At 38.7% G+C, this 20,695-nt stretch overlaps 1 protein-coding gene across 5 annotated transcripts in view; it reads left to right on the forward strand.

Annotated features, from left to right (window-relative positions):
• The window catches only part of adamts10 (ADAM metallopeptidase with thrombospondin type 1 motif, 10), a 72,069-nt gene that overhangs the window by 43,055 nt on the left and 8,319 nt on the right, over nucleotides 1–20,695 (forward strand). For all 5 annotated transcript variants that reach the window (XM_017306395.1, XM_008415144.2, XM_017306393.1 and 2 more), the window contains 10 exons: nucleotides 2,556–2,599; nucleotides 3,929–4,034; nucleotides 7,858–8,004; nucleotides 8,226–8,367; nucleotides 10,586–10,693; nucleotides 10,900–11,045; nucleotides 12,202–12,265; nucleotides 12,418–12,520; nucleotides 15,816–15,949; nucleotides 18,574–18,697. In XM_017306395.1, coding sequence (XP_017161884.1) covers nucleotides 2,556–2,599; nucleotides 3,929–4,034; nucleotides 7,858–8,004; nucleotides 8,226–8,367; nucleotides 10,586–10,693; nucleotides 10,900–11,045; nucleotides 12,202–12,265; nucleotides 12,418–12,520; nucleotides 15,816–15,949; nucleotides 18,574–18,697 — 1,118 coding nt within the window. The remainder of the gene's footprint in view (nucleotides 1–2,555; nucleotides 2,600–3,928; nucleotides 4,035–7,857; nucleotides 8,005–8,225; nucleotides 8,368–10,585; nucleotides 10,694–10,899; nucleotides 11,046–12,201; nucleotides 12,266–12,417; nucleotides 12,521–15,815; nucleotides 15,950–18,573; nucleotides 18,698–20,695) is intronic.

Genomic DNA, 20,695 nt, shown 5'->3' on the forward strand with positions numbered 1-20,695 from the left:
GAAGATTGGGGTTACTGGAAAAAAAAATAATTCTAGCTTTAATCTTCTGAGATCAAAAGTGAAAATTCTGCGAAAAATAGTTAAAATTTTGACTTTTTTCCACAGAATTTTGACTTTTGATCTTAAAAGAATAAAGTCAGAATAATTCTGGTAAATTTTTTTTTAAAAAGTCAAAATTTTAAGAAAAAATAGTCAAGACTGTTAGAAAAAAATTCAGAATTTTTTTTCTGTGGCCCTAATCCTCTTCCATTGAAAACTACGGAGCCCTCCAGGGGACATGGGGAATCTTTTTTCTTTTGCGTTCCCTCGCAAAACTTTTGCGTTCGCTCGCAATAATCTATTGATCAGTTCATGCGGCATAATTGAACACTGTAAGCCTTTTTTACGGTGGCTGCCGTACTTTCTGCTTTAATACAAGCTTATGTACGGTTTTCCCATGGACTATTGAGTTATTATCGCGGGGTAATAAGTCATCTGATTGTGTCTCTGTTGTGTTCGTGTCTGAATGGTTTAAAGAGCTGCTTTCAGTGCCGTTCCATCTTAGCCTTAACAGACATAAACATGCAGTAAATAAATCAATTTTCAATCAGTTTGTTGCACCAAAGAGTTAATAATAATAAACACGTTTTCACTGAGGCTCTATAAGAGCCATATGTATTAAATAAGTAATTATTGATATGACAGGAGCAGCGGCTTTGACACCTGGTGGTGGATGTGTCGATGTGGGCGTGACTGTCATGAAGTATGAATGGGAAGGTTACTGGCTGCTGGCTCTGTGGGTATGAGGAAGCGGGTGAGCGGGGTGGTCAGTCCTCGCAAAGATTGGAGCATGATAATCTAAATTGAATAAATCGATTGTTGTGACAGAACAAAGAAGAGATTTGGAGTTGATTGATACACGGACAGATGAGATTCCCCAAGTTAACCCAGTGCTGCCCTCTACCACCATTAGTTTGCTGTGTTTTATAATCCAATCCAACTTTATTTATAAAGCACTTTAAAACAACCACAGCTGATACAAAGTGCTGTACAGTAAAACACAACATAACAATAATAAAAAAAAGAAATAAACAAAAAAAAACTCTTACAGTTTAAAAACAAAAACATACAATTTAAAACTAGAACCTGCTGGTGTTGAAAGCCAAGTAAAATAAATGGGTTTTAAGACGAGCTTTAAATAAAACGTGTTTATTATTATTAACGCAAAACTGATTGAAAATCGATTTATTTACTGCATGTTTATGTCTGTTAAGGCTCAGATGGAACAGCACTGAAAGCATCCCTTTAAACCATTCAGACAAACACAATAGACACAATCAGATGACTTATTACCCCGCGATAATAACTCAAAAGTCCATGGAAAAACCTTATAAGCTTGTATTAAAGCAGAAAGTACGGCGGTCACCGTAAAAAAGGCTTACAGTATCAATTATGCCGCATGAACTGATCAGTAGATTTTTTTGAGCGCACGCAAAACTTTTTGCGAGGGAACGCAAAAGTTTAGCAAGGGAACACAAAAGAAAATAAATTCCTCATGTCCCCTGGAGGGCTCCGTAGAAAACTGCTTTCAATTGACTGATAAAATATTATTAAAGCACACAACGRTTATTTTCAAGGCCCTATTTATGTGGCCCGCGGGCCTTGCGTTTGACGCATGTGTACTGAAGGGTCTATCATTTAAATTGGCTTTACGGGAACAGTTTTGTTTTTGCAGACGCTTTTATCAAGCAAAGGGTGGAAGCTGTCCAGACAGATGACACCTCAGTGACCATCAATGGCTTCCGTCTATTGTTCTTGAAAAGTTTAATCAGTCGGTCACTGTCTGTGAAAATGCTGGACACTGTTCAGAATCAGCTGTATTGGGCAAAACTGTGTGCAAGAAGAAGGAATTAAAGCATACAGAAATTAGGTGTCAGAATATAAGGTTTATATTAAATTAATTAAAGGTAAAGAAACGTTATGTTCACATATTTTCAGTTTGTTTTATTTTTAAAATCACTCTACAGACTTTTACACTCAAAGTAAAAGTCAAAACAGTCTCTGTCCAGAATGTGTGGGGTCTGCATATATTATGTTAATATTTTCCCAGAAACTTATCTAGAAGCCAAAACCATCAGAATTAACTGAATATAAGCTTGAAATGCTTTTATTCAGCTAATAAAAGCATTTTATTTGCTGAAACCTCTTCTTGGACCTCTTCTAGTTCTGTTTTTGGAATATTTGGAAGAAATAAAATCTTGCATTCACAAAAACAACACAACTCTAATTTTCTCAGTCAGTGTAATTATGAGTAAAACAGTAAAGTAGCTCAACTGACAAAAATATGTAAAATAAGCTGCAACAATCTTTCTTTCAAATGGTTCAGAAAGTGCAGTTAGGAACTCAAAATAAAATGTAAAATAATAAGTAATAAAACATGACATCGCTCAGAGTACAAAGCATAGAATTATAATGAATAGATCTGCCCTAAATCAGCATGTTAACAAGAGCATTTTTGAAGACCTTCACCCAAAAAACTGTACATTTTTAAAAAAACTGTTCTGTCTTGTCTCCAGGTACGACATCTGCATCCAGAAAAACAAGCCCTGTGAAACTCTAGGTAACGTTCGCTCACAGATGTGCAATCTGCACCTAGGCCTGTCACGATAATAAATTTTGCTGGACAATTAATTGTCTAAAAAATTATTGCAATAAACGATAATATTGTTTCAAGACCTTTTGACACTGATTTAATGGAAATGACTAATAATACATGCGATTTMCTGATAGATGCACCTTATTTTCAAMAGAACACGTAACACTGGAACTGATAAACTAAATAAAACAACCAAAAACAAAAATAAAATAGATTCTCTGTCTTCTTTAACAAAAAACGTACTTGAATAAAAACTAAACAACATAAAGCCAAAGTGGAAATAAATACTGCATTCAACCAAAAGAGTGCAGATTATGAAGTCTGTATACTATATTGCCCTTCATTAATCACTAGATTTAAATAGAGAAAATCTCAAACAGCTGACACGGCGCAACACGAAGTCCAGCGGACATTGGAGTTGATATGTGGTATTATTAATGTTTATTCAACATTTCGTGCAAAGAATATAGAAATGACAAGGGGAGGAGTTGGAGCCAAATTGCTACCGCAGTTGATAAACCTGGTAAGTTTTCAGCTGTTCTTCGTTAACGTGACATAAATAGGTTATAATTTTCATTCAGTCAGGGCTTTAGCTGAATCTAGCCACATGCATTGCAGGTAGATTCTAGTAAAGCATTGATTAATGCCTGATTTTAAAATTTGTTAACTGGACTTGTAGACATTATTTTGTGCTCTGGTGTTCTGGACACCACATGGCACAACAAACCTGATCGAACCGTTACACCTAGGATTTCTGTCGACTAAGGTGTCTCTCAGGGTTTGAAAATGGGCCGACAACTCGTGTAACGTGCTGTAATGTGCGCTGCACATTAGACTAAGGAAATGAGTTGGGGAGGGTCAGTGGAGAGCACCGGAGCTGAGCCTATTCTCATTCAGTGTCATTAACAAAAAGAAAAATGACCGGAAGAGACGATAAAGACGATAATTAAAATGAGGTCAATAGGTTTAATTTATCGTCCAATTAATTGATTTGCCGTTTATCGCGACAGGCCTATCTGCACCCATTCATAATCCACAGTGGCATAGAGCACAGGCTGTTCCTCCTGTGGGGTACACTGAGCACCACATCACCAGAAGATTAGCCCAACTCTGACCCATAAAGCATGCTAGGTTTGACTCATAAATTAAAGCTAATTATCGGCCTCTCCTGTGGTCTTCATGGCGGCGGAAATGATCTGTGACTGTAATTAACATGAAGATGTGTTGTGCATGCAGAGTGAGATTCATTGTATGGTGAATCTGTGTGTCTGAATCCATGTTGCTGTTTGTCAGGTCTGGCTCCGGTGGGAGGGATGTGTGAGCCAGAGAGGAGCTGCAGCATCAACGAGGACATTGGTCTGGGAACAGCCTTCACCATCGCCCATGAGATCGGTCACACGTAAGTCACTCGTTCATCTGAAAATGGTTTTTATTTTGTTCTGGGTGTATGCAACTTTCACAAAATATGTTTATTCCATATTAATTAAAACTGTAACTATGTCATGACTGGAAGTTTTTGTTTTTATTTTTATCTCAGAGTGGTCATCTGTCTGTTATTCTTATCTCGATTAGATACAGTAAGGGCTCCCGCACTCCTCTTACTCTGCCCGTTGTCCCTCTCACTTTTTTCCAGCAGCCACAACTGTTTAATCCAGTGTTTCTCAACCTTTTTTGGGCCAGCGCCCCCCTAGCCTTTATCCAGGTCCCTCACCTCCCCCCACCAAAGAATTTGTAGGCAACTTTGCACTGACAATTATTTTATTATTAATGTTACTATCATTATTGTAGATGTTTTGAATCGGCTTACCGATTATGTTTTCCCGTACACTTCAGCGCGCCTTACGCTCCTTCACCTCGCGCACATAACGGGGTAAATGTAACGAGTTTTGCCCTAAATGTATTGGCGCCTGGAGGAGGGGGGTTGGGGGAGAGACGAGCGTATGTTTCTACGCTCCTTCATGGGGGGGCGCCGATTTATGTTTTCGCATCCACCTGAATAATGTGTGTAGTAGTTGCGCCCCTGCCCATGGCACTTTAACAATATTATTTTACCTTTTATCTGGAAATAGTGTCTGTTTATTCTTGCCATACCGTCTCTGTATTAATTATTGCTCGAAAGGTCTTGCCATACCAGTTTATTCCTCCGTATTTACTTTAGTTTCTTAGTTTATTCTTGCATTTTGTTCTTCATTAATTTCCATTTAGTTTAATTTGATTAGTATTATCCTCTCTTGGTTTATTGCTATGTCCACTTTAGTTTCTTTCCTGTTGCTACATTTATTTTATCGTTTATTGACGCTCAGTAATTTTCATTCATCACCTGCTGCGCCGCCTAATCGTCATGTGTTTCACTTCATGTGTTAATTTTTCACTGTTCAGCGTCGGATTCTCTGTTTTTATGCCATAATTCACATCTAGTTCGTCTCTCCGTTTTGCCCGCTTCTCATGTTTCTGAGTTTTGCGCAATGTGCTCTGCGTTTTTTTTTTTTTTTTTTTACTCCCTAAGGTGCAGGGCGGTCGGGAAACATAACATATCGATGGTGAAAAGGCAGACTGACCATCGATATGGTCAGTCTGCCTGACTAATCAGAATTTCGGTATTCTGATTATTGAAATTTAAAAGTGCTGTGGTACCGTTGTTCCATCAAACCCGTTTCATACCGGACCACTTACAGCACCGTGTTAACGCTATAAAATGAACGCTCTCTATCTTGGTATCACCCATGGAGGGATTTCTTTATTTAAATGGGTTCATTTTTCAGAGGGATATAAAGTGAGGGCATCGTGATTTTAGAAATTACATGTTTATAAGAGCGATTCTCTGTTGTCCTTCCATGGAAGCGGGCAGCTTTCAAACGGAAATAAAACACTTTTTAATATAAATTGCTGCTTTGACATGATCACAGAACTGCCAAAACTTATGTAGCCTACATAAATACCAGACAAAGTGAATCACAGCAGCGTCATCAGCCGGTGTAACTGAKGCGGAGCGGAGCTGCGCCATGAAGCTACAAACACTGAATAGAAGAAGAGCTGCCATCGATACAGTTGTAGCCAAGCATGGTTTAATGTTACACAATACAGTTTTACGAAATTGCTCAAAGTCTAAACTGGTATTGTTGTGGATTTAAGGTGTAAAGTTTACCTTCGACCAAAGGCATCCCAGCGCCCCCTTTTGTAAAAATGTCCGCCAGCGCTCCCTGCCGTCCTCTGAACGCCCCCTGGGGGGCGGTACCGCCCACGTTGAGAACTGCTAGTTTAATCCGTTGTTAACATGTTGTAACTTGTTTTTCCGAGCCGCCTTTAAACGCAACATGAGCACAAAGACGTGCAGCAGCGACTGAGAAATGCTGTTGTGTGTGCATAGTGTGTGTTAGAAACATGGCAGAAAACCAGCAAAAGAACTTTGAGGAGGTTTTTTTTCTCCCAAACAAACCAAGTGAGTTGATTAATGTGGTTGAATTCAGGTAATGTTAGCTAAATGATGACAAGCTAATGCTAATAATATTAAGCTTGTTAGCAAAATAGGATACTAGCATTGTTGTTATTCAAAGTACTAGTTACATTTACTTAAACTTTAGCCTGCCGGGTCTGATTGTGGTCTGCAAAAATCCCCTGCTTCTGGTCAAAAACAACCAATCAGAGCTGGGAGGAGGGTCTAAGCGCTGTCAATCATTCTCCTGTACGCCGCTCAATGTCCTAAAGGCGGAGAAACAACTTTCAGTTCCAGGAAAACATTTATCTGCTGTCAGCTAACATTAGGATTCATGGCAGGCTATGCTGTGGTGAACAAAACTCTTAATAAAACTAAATCTACAAGTAGTGTTTATGTAAATTACTGCAATTAGCCGTGTGGAATGTTTTTTAGTAACCAAAAGGCTTGTTTATGGTCATGCCACCACTCATTGATTTGATTTAAATTCAGACTTTGTTTAGGCCATTGTAAAAGCTTTAAATATATATATTCTCCTTTCCAGCATTGTTCTGCTGCTTAGCCAAGGTTACATGAGCTTAAGCTAGCAAACGATAGCTGGAGCTTCTTCTGCTGGAGTGTTGGTCATGGTTCCATCTGTGACTGCCGGTCTACCACATCCTAAAATGTAAATGTACTCAAATCAAATGTTTTTTCCTAATTTCCAGGGTTTACTCCAATAAACATTGGCTTTTAGTGTAACGAGTACCAACAATTTTCTCCACATCTGTTGGTAATACATCCTAAATAACATCTCTTCTCTCAGCCTGTAAACTTTGCTTTATTTTACTTTAATTTCTACTGCTCACAAATTTAATTTTCCTGTTCACTTGTGTTAGCAAACCACATTAACAAGTACTGAAACAGATGGTGGATCCATCAACTGGTCCAATGCGTTAAACAGATTCTTGAACATTTGAGGCTGAACACAAAAAAGGTTAAATTGTTGTACTTTGTGTAGAAAATCTCTAATTGCTTGTGGCAAACTGAACAACACTTCCTCCAACTTTCTTTCACAAACAGATTTTTGTTTCCCCTCTTCCGTAACGGTCAGCTTGTGGATTTATATTTTTCTCATCGAAGGCTGAACAGCGCTCCGTGTCTTTTTTAAAATTTGGGGTTTTATTTATTTATTTATTTATTTATTTATTTATTTATTTATTTATTTATTTATTTATTTATTTTAATCTAAACTTTCCCACTTTCAGCAATAAGATAGACTAAAAGTCTACCTTATTGCTACCTTATTCTGTTTTTTTCTTTTTTGTTTTTTTGCGGAAATCAGATTTTTCTACATGGCTGATCATATAATTTGTTAAATACAACCACAATAAATCTTCTGGGTGTATGTCCCCAAAGCGATGATCATCTGCAGAAGAAAAACGTAGATATCGCACAGCAACGCACTCTTCACAGAAGTAACAATGGACGTCTATGGATGGACTTTAAAAGTGACCTTTTATGCTTCCTTGAACAGGTTGGTGTTTGTAATGTGCAAAGGATTTTAATAGTTTGCAGGCCAATGATTAGTCTGTCCAACAGAAGATGTTCTCCAACAGATTCTTTAATATTCTGTTTCGTTCCCTTTTGGTGCAATGTCAAAGTTGCAGAGTTTAATTTTTGATGCTAATGTTCTTGGAGTTCCTCTGGGTTAGCCACAGAGGCCGTTTTTCTCGCCGCTGCTGCAGCAGAGATTATTAGCCGTCTGCTTGGCCTCAAAGTGTCGTCCCTGTGTGATCATGGATTTTAGGTTTGGGATGAACCATGACGGGATGGGAAACGCCTGCGGGCCGCGCAGCCAGGAGACCGCCAAGCTGATGGCTGACCACATCACCATGAAGACAAACCCGTTCATCTGGTCGGCCTGCAGCCGGGATTACATCACCAGCTTCCTGGAGTGAGTGAGCCCATCAGATATCTCCTTCCTAGAAATAAATAGCCAATTACTGGAGTGCAGGAAAAAACGTAAGAACATGTTTGATGGTTTATATATTCAGACTGCTCCTGTTTTTAATAAAATGTCACATCGGAACAAAACATCAGAAGCGCAGGGTTTATGTTTGTTCTTTATTTTACGATTAGCAGTTATATTTTTCTCCTCTGCTTGATGTGCTGCAGCTCAGGTTTGGGCTCCTGTCTGAACAACATGCCGCCAAAGCAGGAGTTTGTTTACCCCACCACCGCCCCGGGTCAGGCCTACGACGCAGACGAGCAGTGCCGCTTCCAGTACGGCATCCGATCCCGGCAGTGTAAATATGCGGTGAGCACACAAATACCACCTACTTTTATTGATTTCTTAGTTTTATTTAATCATCAGTAATAAATTATTTAATTAATAATTAATTAATTGGTCAATATTAACTGGAATATTGACCCTTTCCAACTACGTCACTTAATCATTTGAGGAAAAGTTGTTTTTTTCCAGTTTATTCATGACTTCTACTTGCTCGAGTCGAGTTAATGTGTATATGAATGTAACGCACCTGGTCGGGGCTCATAGACGGCGGGATTTATAAAAGTTGGAAACAGCTAGCTAAGAAACCGACCAGTACTTCCTGTCCGCTGCAAATCCGCGGTTACACTGATGGCTGATGGTCATTATGATTAACAGCTGCTATCCGTCGCCGCCGTATCTTTCCTCATTAAACCTCATGAAATAAAAAGACAAGTTTGATTTCTATCCTTGTCTGTTTGTGCAGCCGACTGTGCAGCACCCTATAACCATTTTTACTGCCAAATCAAATAAACAGAAGCGACATCAGGCTGCATACGACTGCTTTTAGCCTACCCTTAAAGGGGCGCGTTGGTTGCTTTGTTGTGTTTCACATGCTGTTAGAATTATTGCTATGTTGTTTTTCTTTTTAAAAAAGGAATTAAATTTTTTTATCTGCGTTTTCTTATGTTTTTGTAATAATGTATGAAAAGGCTTAAGTGGTTAAATGAAAAATCTACAAAATGTTCCAATTTCTTTTATCCGATTGTCAGAATATTCGATGACTAAAGTAGTTTAGTTGCAGCTCTAGTTTACTCACATACTTTAAGTCAGTAGACAGCTGGTCTGACTTTGGACTTCATAAAACACCAGATCACTACTCCAGCTGCAGTTAACGCCTTCTAAATCTCCCCTAAACGCCCTCCCTCGTAACACTCTCAAGGCTTCCATTATCCCAGTAATTTGTTTATCCTTTCTATACCAGAGTTCTGGATAAACCAGTCCTCTTCAGAAATTTTTTTTTTGTGGCTTACTTTACTTGTTGAGGGTGTCAATGACCTTCCACTGGACAAATCAGCAGTCCGGCCCCTGGCTGTGTTGGCCATCATATTAGTTTTAAAGGGGATCTATTATGCAAAATTCACATTTTTAGAATTTTTATATTTATATTTTGGTTTCTACTGCTCCTAAAAACAATCCAATTGCTTAAAAACGCCACCCAGCTGTTATTTGGAAGTAACTTAATGCTATTTTATAACAATAAAATAAACCATTTTATTGTTGAGTCACACTGCACCTAGTAACCCAAGCTGTATTGGGATGTACAATGGCTGCTGGAAAAAATGAAGTGTTTTATTTTAAAGTGTTTTGTTGTTGATTTACCATCCTTGCTGCATTCTTGTTGCTTCAGCAGGAGGCTCCACTTCTCCTTTTCAAAGATGTGCAGTTGTATAATTAAGCATCTGTTTGCAGTCATTTTGATGGGTGTAATGGGCGTGGCAAGCAGCAGCTTATTTGGACTTAAAGTGACAAGACACCTGAAGCTGACCAGGCTAAAATCTCATTATCTAAGGAGGATTTTTTGAAAAACAGAGACAAATCCTAATATGTTCAAGTAAGCATAGTAGGTAAATTTTTTGTTATTTTCCTAATTTCTGGAGCAGAACTTTTGTTTTCAATAGCTTTATAGTCTTTATAATTTATATCAATCTGTGTGCATTAAACTTATGTAAGTGTGTATGGGTTTCTGTTTTCTTTTACTTTCTAAAATAAACTACTTTTCTGATGACATTTTGATTTAGTGGTATGTTTTTGCATGAACTCTTGTTTTTATGTCATCTTCTCTTTAGCTGTTTATTAAAATGAACTAAAAAAAAGATTCGGCTCAGCTTCTCGCTCTTGATTCATGTTGCTAGGACTCTCATCTTCAAATCTGTAATACATAACACATCTTGCAATACTTTCATGGGACAGCGTTCTTTTTATTGCATGGTCAGGATTTTACGAGGCCGCCTTCAGAGCGAACGGACATCTGGAACAGCGTGCGGCTTTATAGACTCATTATTATAGATACTATGTAGTCAGCGTATGTACACAATAAAACATTACCCTAAAGTGTTGACGGCTCTGGAGGGAAAAGAGGTGAAGGTGAATGACAGTTTCTGCCTGTTGATCATAAATAAGACCAATAATATTTCTCGTATTCTCTCTCTTGTGTCCATCGGTTTCTCCGATGGTTTTATTTTTCTCTCTCTGACGCATACAGGAAGTTTGCAGCGAACTTTGGTGCATGAGTAAGAGCAACCGCTGCATCACCAGCAGTATACCTGCAGCAGAGGGAACCATCTGTCAGACTAACACCATAGAGAAAGGGGTGAGCTCTGAAAATAATCAAAATTTTACTGGACAATGAATTATTCCAGAAGTTAATGGAGTAGATGATAATGTTGTTGTTTTAAGACCATTTTAGTAATGCAATGGTAATGGCATAACAATGCAAGAATACTTGATGAGTGTTTGTAAATGCACAACTGTGTATTTATGTTTTATAATTTTTTAATCTGTGTGTGTGTGCTGCAGTGGTGCTTCAAACGGGTGTGTGTTGCGTATGGGACTCGTCCAGAGGGGGTAGATGGAGGCTGGGGTCTGTGGTCCGCCTGGGGGGAGTGCAGCAGGACCTGTGGAGGTGGAGTCTCCTCCTCCGTCAGACACTGCGACAGCCCCAGGTACTGCCTACATTGATCCATACTGTAACAAAAACAAAAAACGTTTAAATTATTCTGATGTGACAGAAACTCAAAACAAGCTAATCGAAGACTTAATTGTAAAGTTTTTGAGACTACAATGAAATTGAAACTGTGGAGGATACGATGTGAGAAAGCTGCAGAGAGACATGATGCGGTAGGAGGGAATAAAATAAACCAGAAGAACGCTGGAAATAAGGAAACGGAAAGCAAGCAAAAAAACGAGATTAAAAAACACAACATGTAACAATTAAAGCTTAGAGGAATGGAAAACTGACTGACAGATGCAAACATCCGTCCGTCCGCCCGCTGATGTTCAGAGCGTTTGACCACGTCTGATTCAGGGTGATCTGGGTTCTGACTCTTTTTGATTCTTGGTTCCTCGACTCCAAACTGCCCAGAAAACGAATCTCCTTTCTTTACCTCTTTTGTTTTGACCCAGCTGTTTTCTCAGAGAAGCTGATTTCAGCTGTTTGTTTCCTCAAATCTGGTTCATGATCCACATCTCATGATCATGGGTGAGTTAAAAGGCCAGTAGATTGAGAGCTTTGTTGTCCATCTTGTGGCCACAGTCATTAAACCCAGAGATAATTAAACCTCTTTCCCAGGGAGACCATCTGTTCTGACATCAGACCCTCACTCTGACTGGTGTTTGTCAACCTTTTACACTGTATATGTATATATTTTTCCTCTCAGTCGTGCCATGAAGAGGGCAATTATTTAAATTAAAGTTCTTCTCACTCTGCAGCAGTGAAGTCCAAATCATTGCAGAATGTATAATATTTTGAGTCGCTGTCAGCAGATAGCTCATCTTGAAATTATTAAAGAGGGGAATGGTCTGACCCAAATCTGGGGCCAGCGATTTTCTCCTGTTTCATTTCAGACTATTATTTTCCACATTTCCTTTGGTTTTACTCTGCCGAAAAGTGATGTAAATATTGAGAAAGCTGCCAGCTACACACCAAACAGATGTATTTTTAAAATGTAGAAAAGTTGTCTTGCTGTGAAATCAATGTAGCTAAAATAAAGTCCAATCGGTGCAGCTAAAGATAAGGATGGAGCCATGAAACAACTGAGCTTTGACGTCGGTATGTGTGCTGATGTAATGGAGGACTGATCCTGCTGTTTTTGACTGCAGGCCAACCATYGGAGGAAAATACTGTCTGGGAGAAAGAAAACGCTTCAGGTCCTGCAATATTGATGTGAGTTTTGCTCAGTCTTTGCGATCAATTCGTCTGCACTCATTTGTCTATATTATGAATATTGTTTGTGATTCTTGGCTTGCAAGTAGTGTGTGAATGCAGAGGAAATCTACATGTACGAAGAAGAAGTTGTCCATTTGTGTCCAATGCAGGAGTGTCCTGCAGGCTGCAAGGACTTCAGAGAGATCCAGTGCTCCGACTTTGACAGCACTCCTTTCAGGGGAAAGTTTTACACCTGGAAACCGTACAGAGGAGGTGAGTGTTTTATTTAATATTTGCTGAAACTTAGTGTTAGTATTGATATGTCCATCGTTGTAGCTTCTATTGTCTATTGTCCTCTGCCTCGCTGCTTCTGTTAACTTTTCTACATTTTCTCATGTTACAATTACAAACTTCAACGTATTTTGTTACCAACTCAAAATTGTGCATGATTGTGAAATGCAGTGGTGGACACACTTCCACAAATATGGTAATAGCAGAGCTAATTTTTTGCTTAGCTCTTTAACAGCTTTGCTAACTCTGAATACATTTAACGCACGTATGGTGCGTTCACAGCAAACACGGTTTGAGCGTCAGGAGCATCTGGTTTACATTCAAAGTCTATGTGGATGCATGTCGCGCCGCGTTTCGTGTGTCTAGCCCTTCACGATCAAAGCGTTTTGAGCATTCAATGTGTCAGACGCTGGAGTTGGGAAATCTGAACTTTCGCCGCTTAATGCGGCGCATCAACCAATCAGAGAGACCGAAGTCTGTTAATGTAACAGTTTTGTTTCCTCCCCTCATTTTTTCCACCAGCTGACCAAACTGCTGGAGCGCCCCTTGGGTTGCTAGGTAACAGTGCAGTCCCGTAGACTGTGACTTCTTGAAACGGTTTGTTTTCCAGAAACTTAAACACATTACATTAATGCCAGAAAACAACTGGGTGTTTTTTTTTTATAAGTGCTTCGGCTGCTTTTACAAGCAGTTGAGACCAAAATGGAAGTAAAACAGCATTCAATATGTTCAATTTGGATAATAAGTTTTCTTTCAGAAATAACTAAACTACAAAAAATTACACACTAAACACATTAAATGAGGTGTAGAGAAGCTGCAAGGTTCTTTTTTTACTTACCCGGCTTTCTTGATCTRRAAGTAAAAGATGTCAGTAATTGTAGCAACGTCGTTTTCTAAGCACATTTTACAAAGCCAGACTGTTCAGCTATTAAATAAAATGGCTTTGTGTCTAAATTTATTTTCTTCTTAAGTCAAATTAAAATAACTGAGTGAAAGTCGTCCCAGATGGGACTGATTCTCCTTCTGCCAGCAGTTGTAATTCATTACTCATAGTTTGGTATGATTGYTTATATTTTATGASGATCACAGACCTTGGAGACTTTACAACTTCCTTCTTAGCATCGCCGGTGCTGAARTAGAAATTGGATTTAGGTCGGTACATATTGAATTGRATTCACTCAATCTAAGCCTTTTGAGATGATGTAAATTCTGCACATTATAAATAAACTGAATTGAAGCTGCAGACTGTCCCTCTTGTCTGGTGTGCAGATGCTGGCTGCACCCGAAGTTCTCTGCAGGAATTTCTCATTTCTGCTAAACGCCGAACAGCGAAAACTGGATGCGAAAGATAAATAGTTTGACTGCTTTAATTTCTAAAATAATGGCTTGCAGAGATAGTCGGCGAAACAATTCCAACACCAGGCAACAAGTGGTCTTTTCATCAAGTCAGCTGATTTTCCAAGAAAAATCCCTTGCAGCTGCTAAAATGGGGAAGGTGCCAATTTCTCTTTTCCTTGTTGAAGTCAAACAGCAGCTCTCCATCTCTTCCGTGGTCAGACTTCCAGTTGTGCTTTTCCTCCTTTTACGTGGATAACGGTTGTCTTTTTTTTTCTTCCTCGTTTCCCCATTCTTTCCATCTCTAAATTTATTTAGTTTAGCTTCATGTGATTTCTTCTTGCTTCTATCATGACATAGAAAACAGAAACAGGCCGTCTCTGTCAGTTCAGACAGCCAAGGACAGCTCATTTGTTAAAGGAAAAACCTCACTGTTTTTTTTTCTTGAAACAAGCTGTTCTATGTCAATGTTTTTAGTCCAGCAGTCTTCACGTTCACCCTTCACACTGCACACCTGAAAGCTACCATTATCCTGCCAAAACCCGGCACCATGGGAGTTGTAGTTTTCCGTAGTCCGAACAATTTATTGTCTGTGAGTTTGACCGGTACATTCTCTCTTTCTCTTGCTAGCACAGGCTGTGACTGCCAGCACAAACAAACACGGGATGATGTCAGCAGTCGCTCTAATAAGAAACTGTTGATCTGTTTCACACATGAATGAAGATTTGTTGAAACACTGTTTTGAATGAGCTTGTGTTTTTGTAATAAGATATTTTGTTACATTTATTGGCCACTCAGTACTTCCCTCTACCACTCCAAACTGCTAAATACTGACCCTGTGGGTAAAGATGACATTTATCCCAAAGAAGTGGCTGGAAATTGCTAGCTAACTGCTGAATGTAGCATTCAGAGGTGCAGTGGTGAATTTCTAGAATCCGCAAATACTTAAGACCCCATCTTAATACACTTTTACCTGGCTTTTTTCATAGTTGAAATGCCAAATATACTTTAAAGCGGATGTATAATGCAAAATTTACATCTTTGCACTTCTATTTGGGTCTCTGCTGCTTCTAAAAACAACCAAAGCACTTTAAAAAAAGACCAACCCAGATAGTTTTTGGCAATAAGTTTGTGTTTTTTGGTCTCTGGAAAATTATCTGATTCAAAAACCTCTGGAATGTAACGTCACCAATTAGCAGGCATGACTCCTCACCTAGCAACTCCAGCAAAGCCCAGCCTGTTACCTAGCAACCTCGGCCGAGATCCGCCCGTCACCTAGCAACCCAGGCTGGTTTACAGTACCACATCTTAATTCTGTTTTTAGATTTCAGAATGAAGAAAAAMATTTTTCAGAAAAGAAGATGGATGCATTTCCTTCTATGGCATGTTTACATTTATGGAAAACAAATAAGTACATAATTTCCAACTTTTAAAAAAATCTGAAACGATATTAGTGCTTTTAGTGTCATTTTGTCATGGAAAGTCAATGTATTACATAAAATACCAGCATTTGTTATTAGATTTATATTTAAAACATGAGCATTTTAAGCCAGAGTTACATTGATACATTGTGTATCAATGTACAAGGTCCAAAGAGCCAATTAAGCCACTTGTTTCTTTAGAGTGGAAAGAAAATAAACATCTAGAGAAACTGTAGGAGTAGCTAAAGATTAGGGAGCTAATCACCAAAGAGAAATCATCTAAATACCATAGGAATCACACAGAATGCTGGACAGCAGTTAAGAATCTATAGAAAAGGGTAGAAATAATTAACATCCTGTTTTTAATCAATTTTAGTTTAATTTTCCTTCAAAATTGATGATATCTGTTTCATTTCCACTCAGAATTTCCTGAAACAACAAACAGAACCTCTCCTAAGCGTGTCTTCTCTGTCTTTTATGTGCATTAACGCTTTGTGTGCTGGTTCTGTTGCGTTGTCCAGGTGGGGTGAAGCCCTGCTCTCTCAACTGCCTCGCCGAAGGATACAACTTCTACACGGAGCGAGCTCCCGCCGTGGTGGACGGCACGCCGTGCCGAGACGACTCTCTGGATGTTTGTGTAAACGGAGAGTGTAAGGTCAGTAAGAAGGATTTTGTTTAAACAAATCCATGCGAGCATTTGGTTCAAGTCCAATAAAAGTCACTAAAACGTGAGTAAGCCGGTTTAAGTCGAATCAACAGGAGATTTTCTTGATCTTAGTCACTTTGAAGCCTGAACAGCTGCGGCCGTCTGGTTTACACGCTGGCTGGTGTTGCTCGTCAGAATCAGCTGCTCGGATGATAAAACGAGACTTAACTTTGGCAGCAGACTCAGATTCGCATTAATGATCTTGATTCCAGCTGTTAGTGAAAATATAATGATGCCAATATGGTGTGCTTTGATGAAACGGAGACCACCTGGTGCTCACAACAGAGATTTATTGAATAATCGCTCGTGCTTTTCCTAGAAATCTCACAGTGAAACAGTTTGTACTTCAGCCCTTAGGTGTGTAAATAAGAACCACCTCAGACATTACTAACATCCTAATCTCTGTCTTCCAACATTTTTATCCTCACCTTAGCCCCCCTATTTAATATGACTCAAAGGTTTGTTAGATTATGGAGCAGAGGTGGTCTGAAATCCAAAGAGACGGTTGTGTTTATCAAAAGTCCTCCTTTTTTCTCTTGTGCTCTGCTCTGCTCTGCAGGAACTCAGTGACCTTCCAGCTCAGTTGTTAGTCTGTCTGCGCTGCAGGCTGGCTTTCATTCCCTGCACTCTTATTTTCTGCCCTTTTCTACTTTGACTTCCTTCACATCTACTTTTTTTTCTTGCAGTTTTTCTTTCTGCAGTTCAGGCTCTCCTCTTTTTCTATTTTAGCCAGTTTACTCGTGGTTTATGTCCACCTGTCTCTTGCTTTAACATCTTTGTTAGATAATCAGAARTTTTAGAAAAGTGTATCTGAAAATATGATCTAGTTTATTCAATGTGGATGTTCTGGTTAATGGACGTTAATGGAACAAATGTTTGCAGTAAGAGAGCAGGAGCATTTCTGTCTGAGGTTTGCTGTTCTCCATTAGTTTCTCCTCATTAGTTTAGCTGGAAGAATAGTATGAAATTTGATTTACCTCAGATTTGATGCAAAGATGTTTCCAGGTTTCAATAACTGTGTATAAATAAACCAAAGTCACAAAAACAAATTTTGCCCGCATGATAGATTGTCCCAGTAATATTGCGATAAACAATAACATTGTTATTTGAAAACRGTTTTCAAGTACCRTATTTTCCGCACTATAAGGCGCACTGTCGGCTTTTGAGGAAATTGAAGGTTTTTAGGTGCGCCTTATAGTGCGGAAAATACGGTAACATAATGATAATGACATTATAATGCAAGTAGACCCTTTGAAAKATCAATAAACTGGAACTGGAAGCCATTTTGAATATATAAAATATGTAAACAAATGAACCAAAACAACAAATAAAATGGATACTGAAGTCACCTTTTGTCATCCAGTTTTTTGGTAGAAATGAGAGACACAAGAAGAACTATAATGCAAATGCATGATATTTTAGTTTATCATGCAGTTAACTGATTTATTGCTTATTGCGAGTTTCTTCTGTGTGGATTGTTTCTCCAACAAGGGGTGAGAAACAATCCTTTATGAAGTATGGAGGGCAAAAACGCCGAAACTTGTGTGCTCAGCGGAAAATTAACTTTAAAAAATCAATATGATGGACATTTAGATAAAACCAAGACAGTATGCACATATTACAGTAGCGAATTATCTTTCCATCGAAGCACAACCAGTTTATAGTTAACTTTTCTAACTTGCACTTAAAACAAAATCACTCATTTTAAGCCATCCTAAATATAAAAGCCTGGAAAATCTGAAAAAGCTTGGTTTAAGATGATGAAACATTTTCTTAAACATTTAATGAAAAAAGTGCTTTTTTTTTTTTTCTTACACTTTTTCATTAGTTGTAATTACTCATAGTTAATTATGATTAATTGTGAAGGAGTGAAATACACTCATGCAACTTCTATCATTGGTTATATTTTCAATTTTCAGGCAGAGCAGTTTGAAATATGCTGCTATTGTTGAAAGCAAGATCAGAAAAATAGATGTTTGGAAAAAAGTTAAATCTGATTTTCTAGTGATACAACAACATTATGTTATAATATGATTAATTTTGTGTTAATTCAAGTGAATTGATCACAAAGTATTTACATTTTATATATAATTTTGTTCACTTAAACGTTATTATAAATTGTCGACTAAAACTAAATAAAATTTTAGACTAAAACTAAATTTGCTGTCAAAATTAACGCTGCCTGGCATCAACCAGCCGCCGCGTGCAGGAACAGAAATCGGTGCAGTCGTCGTTCATTTTCTAGTTTAGTTTCAGTTTTGTTCCCTGTTTAAGAGTTTGAGTGAAACCACCTGCTTCGCTCATCATGAAATTTATTTATGTCGACAGCTTTGAGTTCAGCGACCAAAGAGCGTTGTGTCTGCTCAGGATCAGACAAAAAAAAACAAAACACGCAGCACACATCTGGGTTTTCTATCTGATATTTCTGTGTTTTGAAAAAGCGGTCTGGAAGACATTAGGAGGTAATTCGTCAGCTCGGCCTCTGACACCTCTCAGCTCACCGACTGTGCCCTCTTCCGCCCGTGACCCTGGTTGACCTCTGCAGCTCACTCGTTCCYGTCTTTTTGTCGCAGCACGTGGGCTGCGATCGTGTGCTCGGGTCGGACGTGCGTGAAGATCGCTGTCGGATCTGCGGCGGCGATGGGAGCAGCTGCACCTCGGTGGAGGGAGTCTTCAACGACTCGCTGCCTGAAGGAGGTAGAAATCAAAACGCTTCACCTGTTATCCTTCTGCTTTCATCATCCAAGTCTAGTCAATCCASGCTAGAATCAAATAAAAGAAAGTATTTCATTTTATTTTATTCCAACTTTGGAGCAAGTGTTCATCTTCCCAGAGGTTAGACAGGAAGTTTTCACCATTTGAAGGTATGCAACACAGTCTGTAGTTGAGGAAATATGCATATCTGGCTTTTGCTATCTTGGATTGAGAGAGCATCTTGGAGAGATGGATTCTGGGCAAATCAGAGGATGAAAACATACTTTCATAATCATGWATTTACACAAGCAMTGGCTTAACTTTGCTGAAGTTTCAAATGAAGYCAATGAACACTGCAAGGATTTCAAAATAATCAGAATTTCTGCAATTATTTTACCTCATCGACTGGCCAGACTTTGYTTTAAAATCAGGTATGKGCAAGTCAGATACATTTAAAAGTTAGTATATTTCAGAAATTCAATCCACTAAGCAAAATAAYTTACTGATTWCACACAAGCTGATGTTTTCAAGCCTTTATTTCTGTTAATTATAATGATTTTCTGCRTACATCTAATAAAAACACATTTATGATTAGAATRGTACATTGGATCAATAGAAAAACATTTTTAAAACGGAAATGAAAAGTATCTGTAATACCTTCTTACAGATTATAWTTTCAAAAGTTCTGAGGAAGATTATCATGTCAGTGATTCACATATACCATCCATATTTGCACATTGTAATTTGAAGTCCTATWTRCAGTCGAACATGAGTTTGAGCTTCTTTATGCTGAAACATGCTGATCGTCTTTATCACGTTTAGTGAAACTGGTTTACAAAACAAGCTGGATCCTGTTTAAAAGTTGCTTTGGCAACACTTGTTTACTAAAACCATCAACTCTTTGTGTTTAGATGTTCATTGTTTATTTTTACAAATCTCAGTCCTGCAACTCAAATTTTATCTGTTCACATTTGTTATTGTTTTTGTACACGTTTTAGGACTTGTTTTTTTCTGAATCCTGCTTTTTCTTTATTTTAAATTTGTTTGTTTATTCTTTGAATTTATTTTGTTTAGTCAATAAGTTGTTTCTCCAGACTTTTGTTGGTCTTTTAAGTTTTGTTGCGTTGCTCTTGGCAGTCGGTGGTTACCGTAGCAACCAGTAACTGACATCTCCTCCCCCTTTTTCTGTTGCCGTCGGCAACTGTGGGGCAGAAGCTGCTGGACTGATGTTAACCACCAACCTCATTTGCTTATTTTTGTTAGAATAAATACAGTGAACCTGAAACGTGTCTGTCGTGACGTCGACCTACTGGACCTGAGTCGAACTCAGAAGGGTCACACACAGATGCTACGTTCAAAAACACCGCGGCACATAAATCCGACCGCTGCGGCTTGAGGTCCAACTGCTATCAAATGTATTTTAGGTGACCGTTTGCCCACAACACCAACTCCAGAGTTGCTCATGTTTGCGTTGACACCCACCGCCCCCTCCCATGATTCTCCGGGGCGGGCCACACCCTGAACATCCACTCCTGCTGTAAGCCACAAGAACCGGGTCGACACGTCAGCCTCCGTCTGACGTCCCTGCAGCTTTCAGAACATCTGCAGCCACAGCTGGTGTTTAAAGAAAGTCACTTTCTATTAGAAGTAGGGCTGACAAAACGTGTCACAGTATAAGCCTTTCATATCAATATCAATAATTATTGATTAGTTTTGTTTTAAATATTTGAAATACTACCAAACTGATGGCATGACCTTTCTTGTTTTATCAAGTTCACAATCCACACTGTTGTTTTTTTTTATTTTTAATCTGCTATGAGTGGCGAAACCTTAAGCTTCTGCTGCACAAGTTACTCAACATATTGTTGCTAGGTAACCACAAGCTGTTCAACATATTGTTGCTAGGTAACCACAAGCTGTTCAACATGTTGTTGCTTGGTAACCACAAGTTGTTCATCATGTGGTTGCTTGGTAACCAAAGAGTGGGTGAGTTAGTTAATG

This window comes from Poecilia reticulata, linkage group LG8 (assembly GCF_000633615.1).
Source record: "Poecilia reticulata strain Guanapo linkage group LG8, Guppy_female_1.0+MT, whole genome shotgun sequence".
Classification (NCBI taxonomy): domain Eukaryota; kingdom Metazoa; phylum Chordata; class Actinopteri; order Cyprinodontiformes; family Poeciliidae; genus Poecilia; species Poecilia reticulata.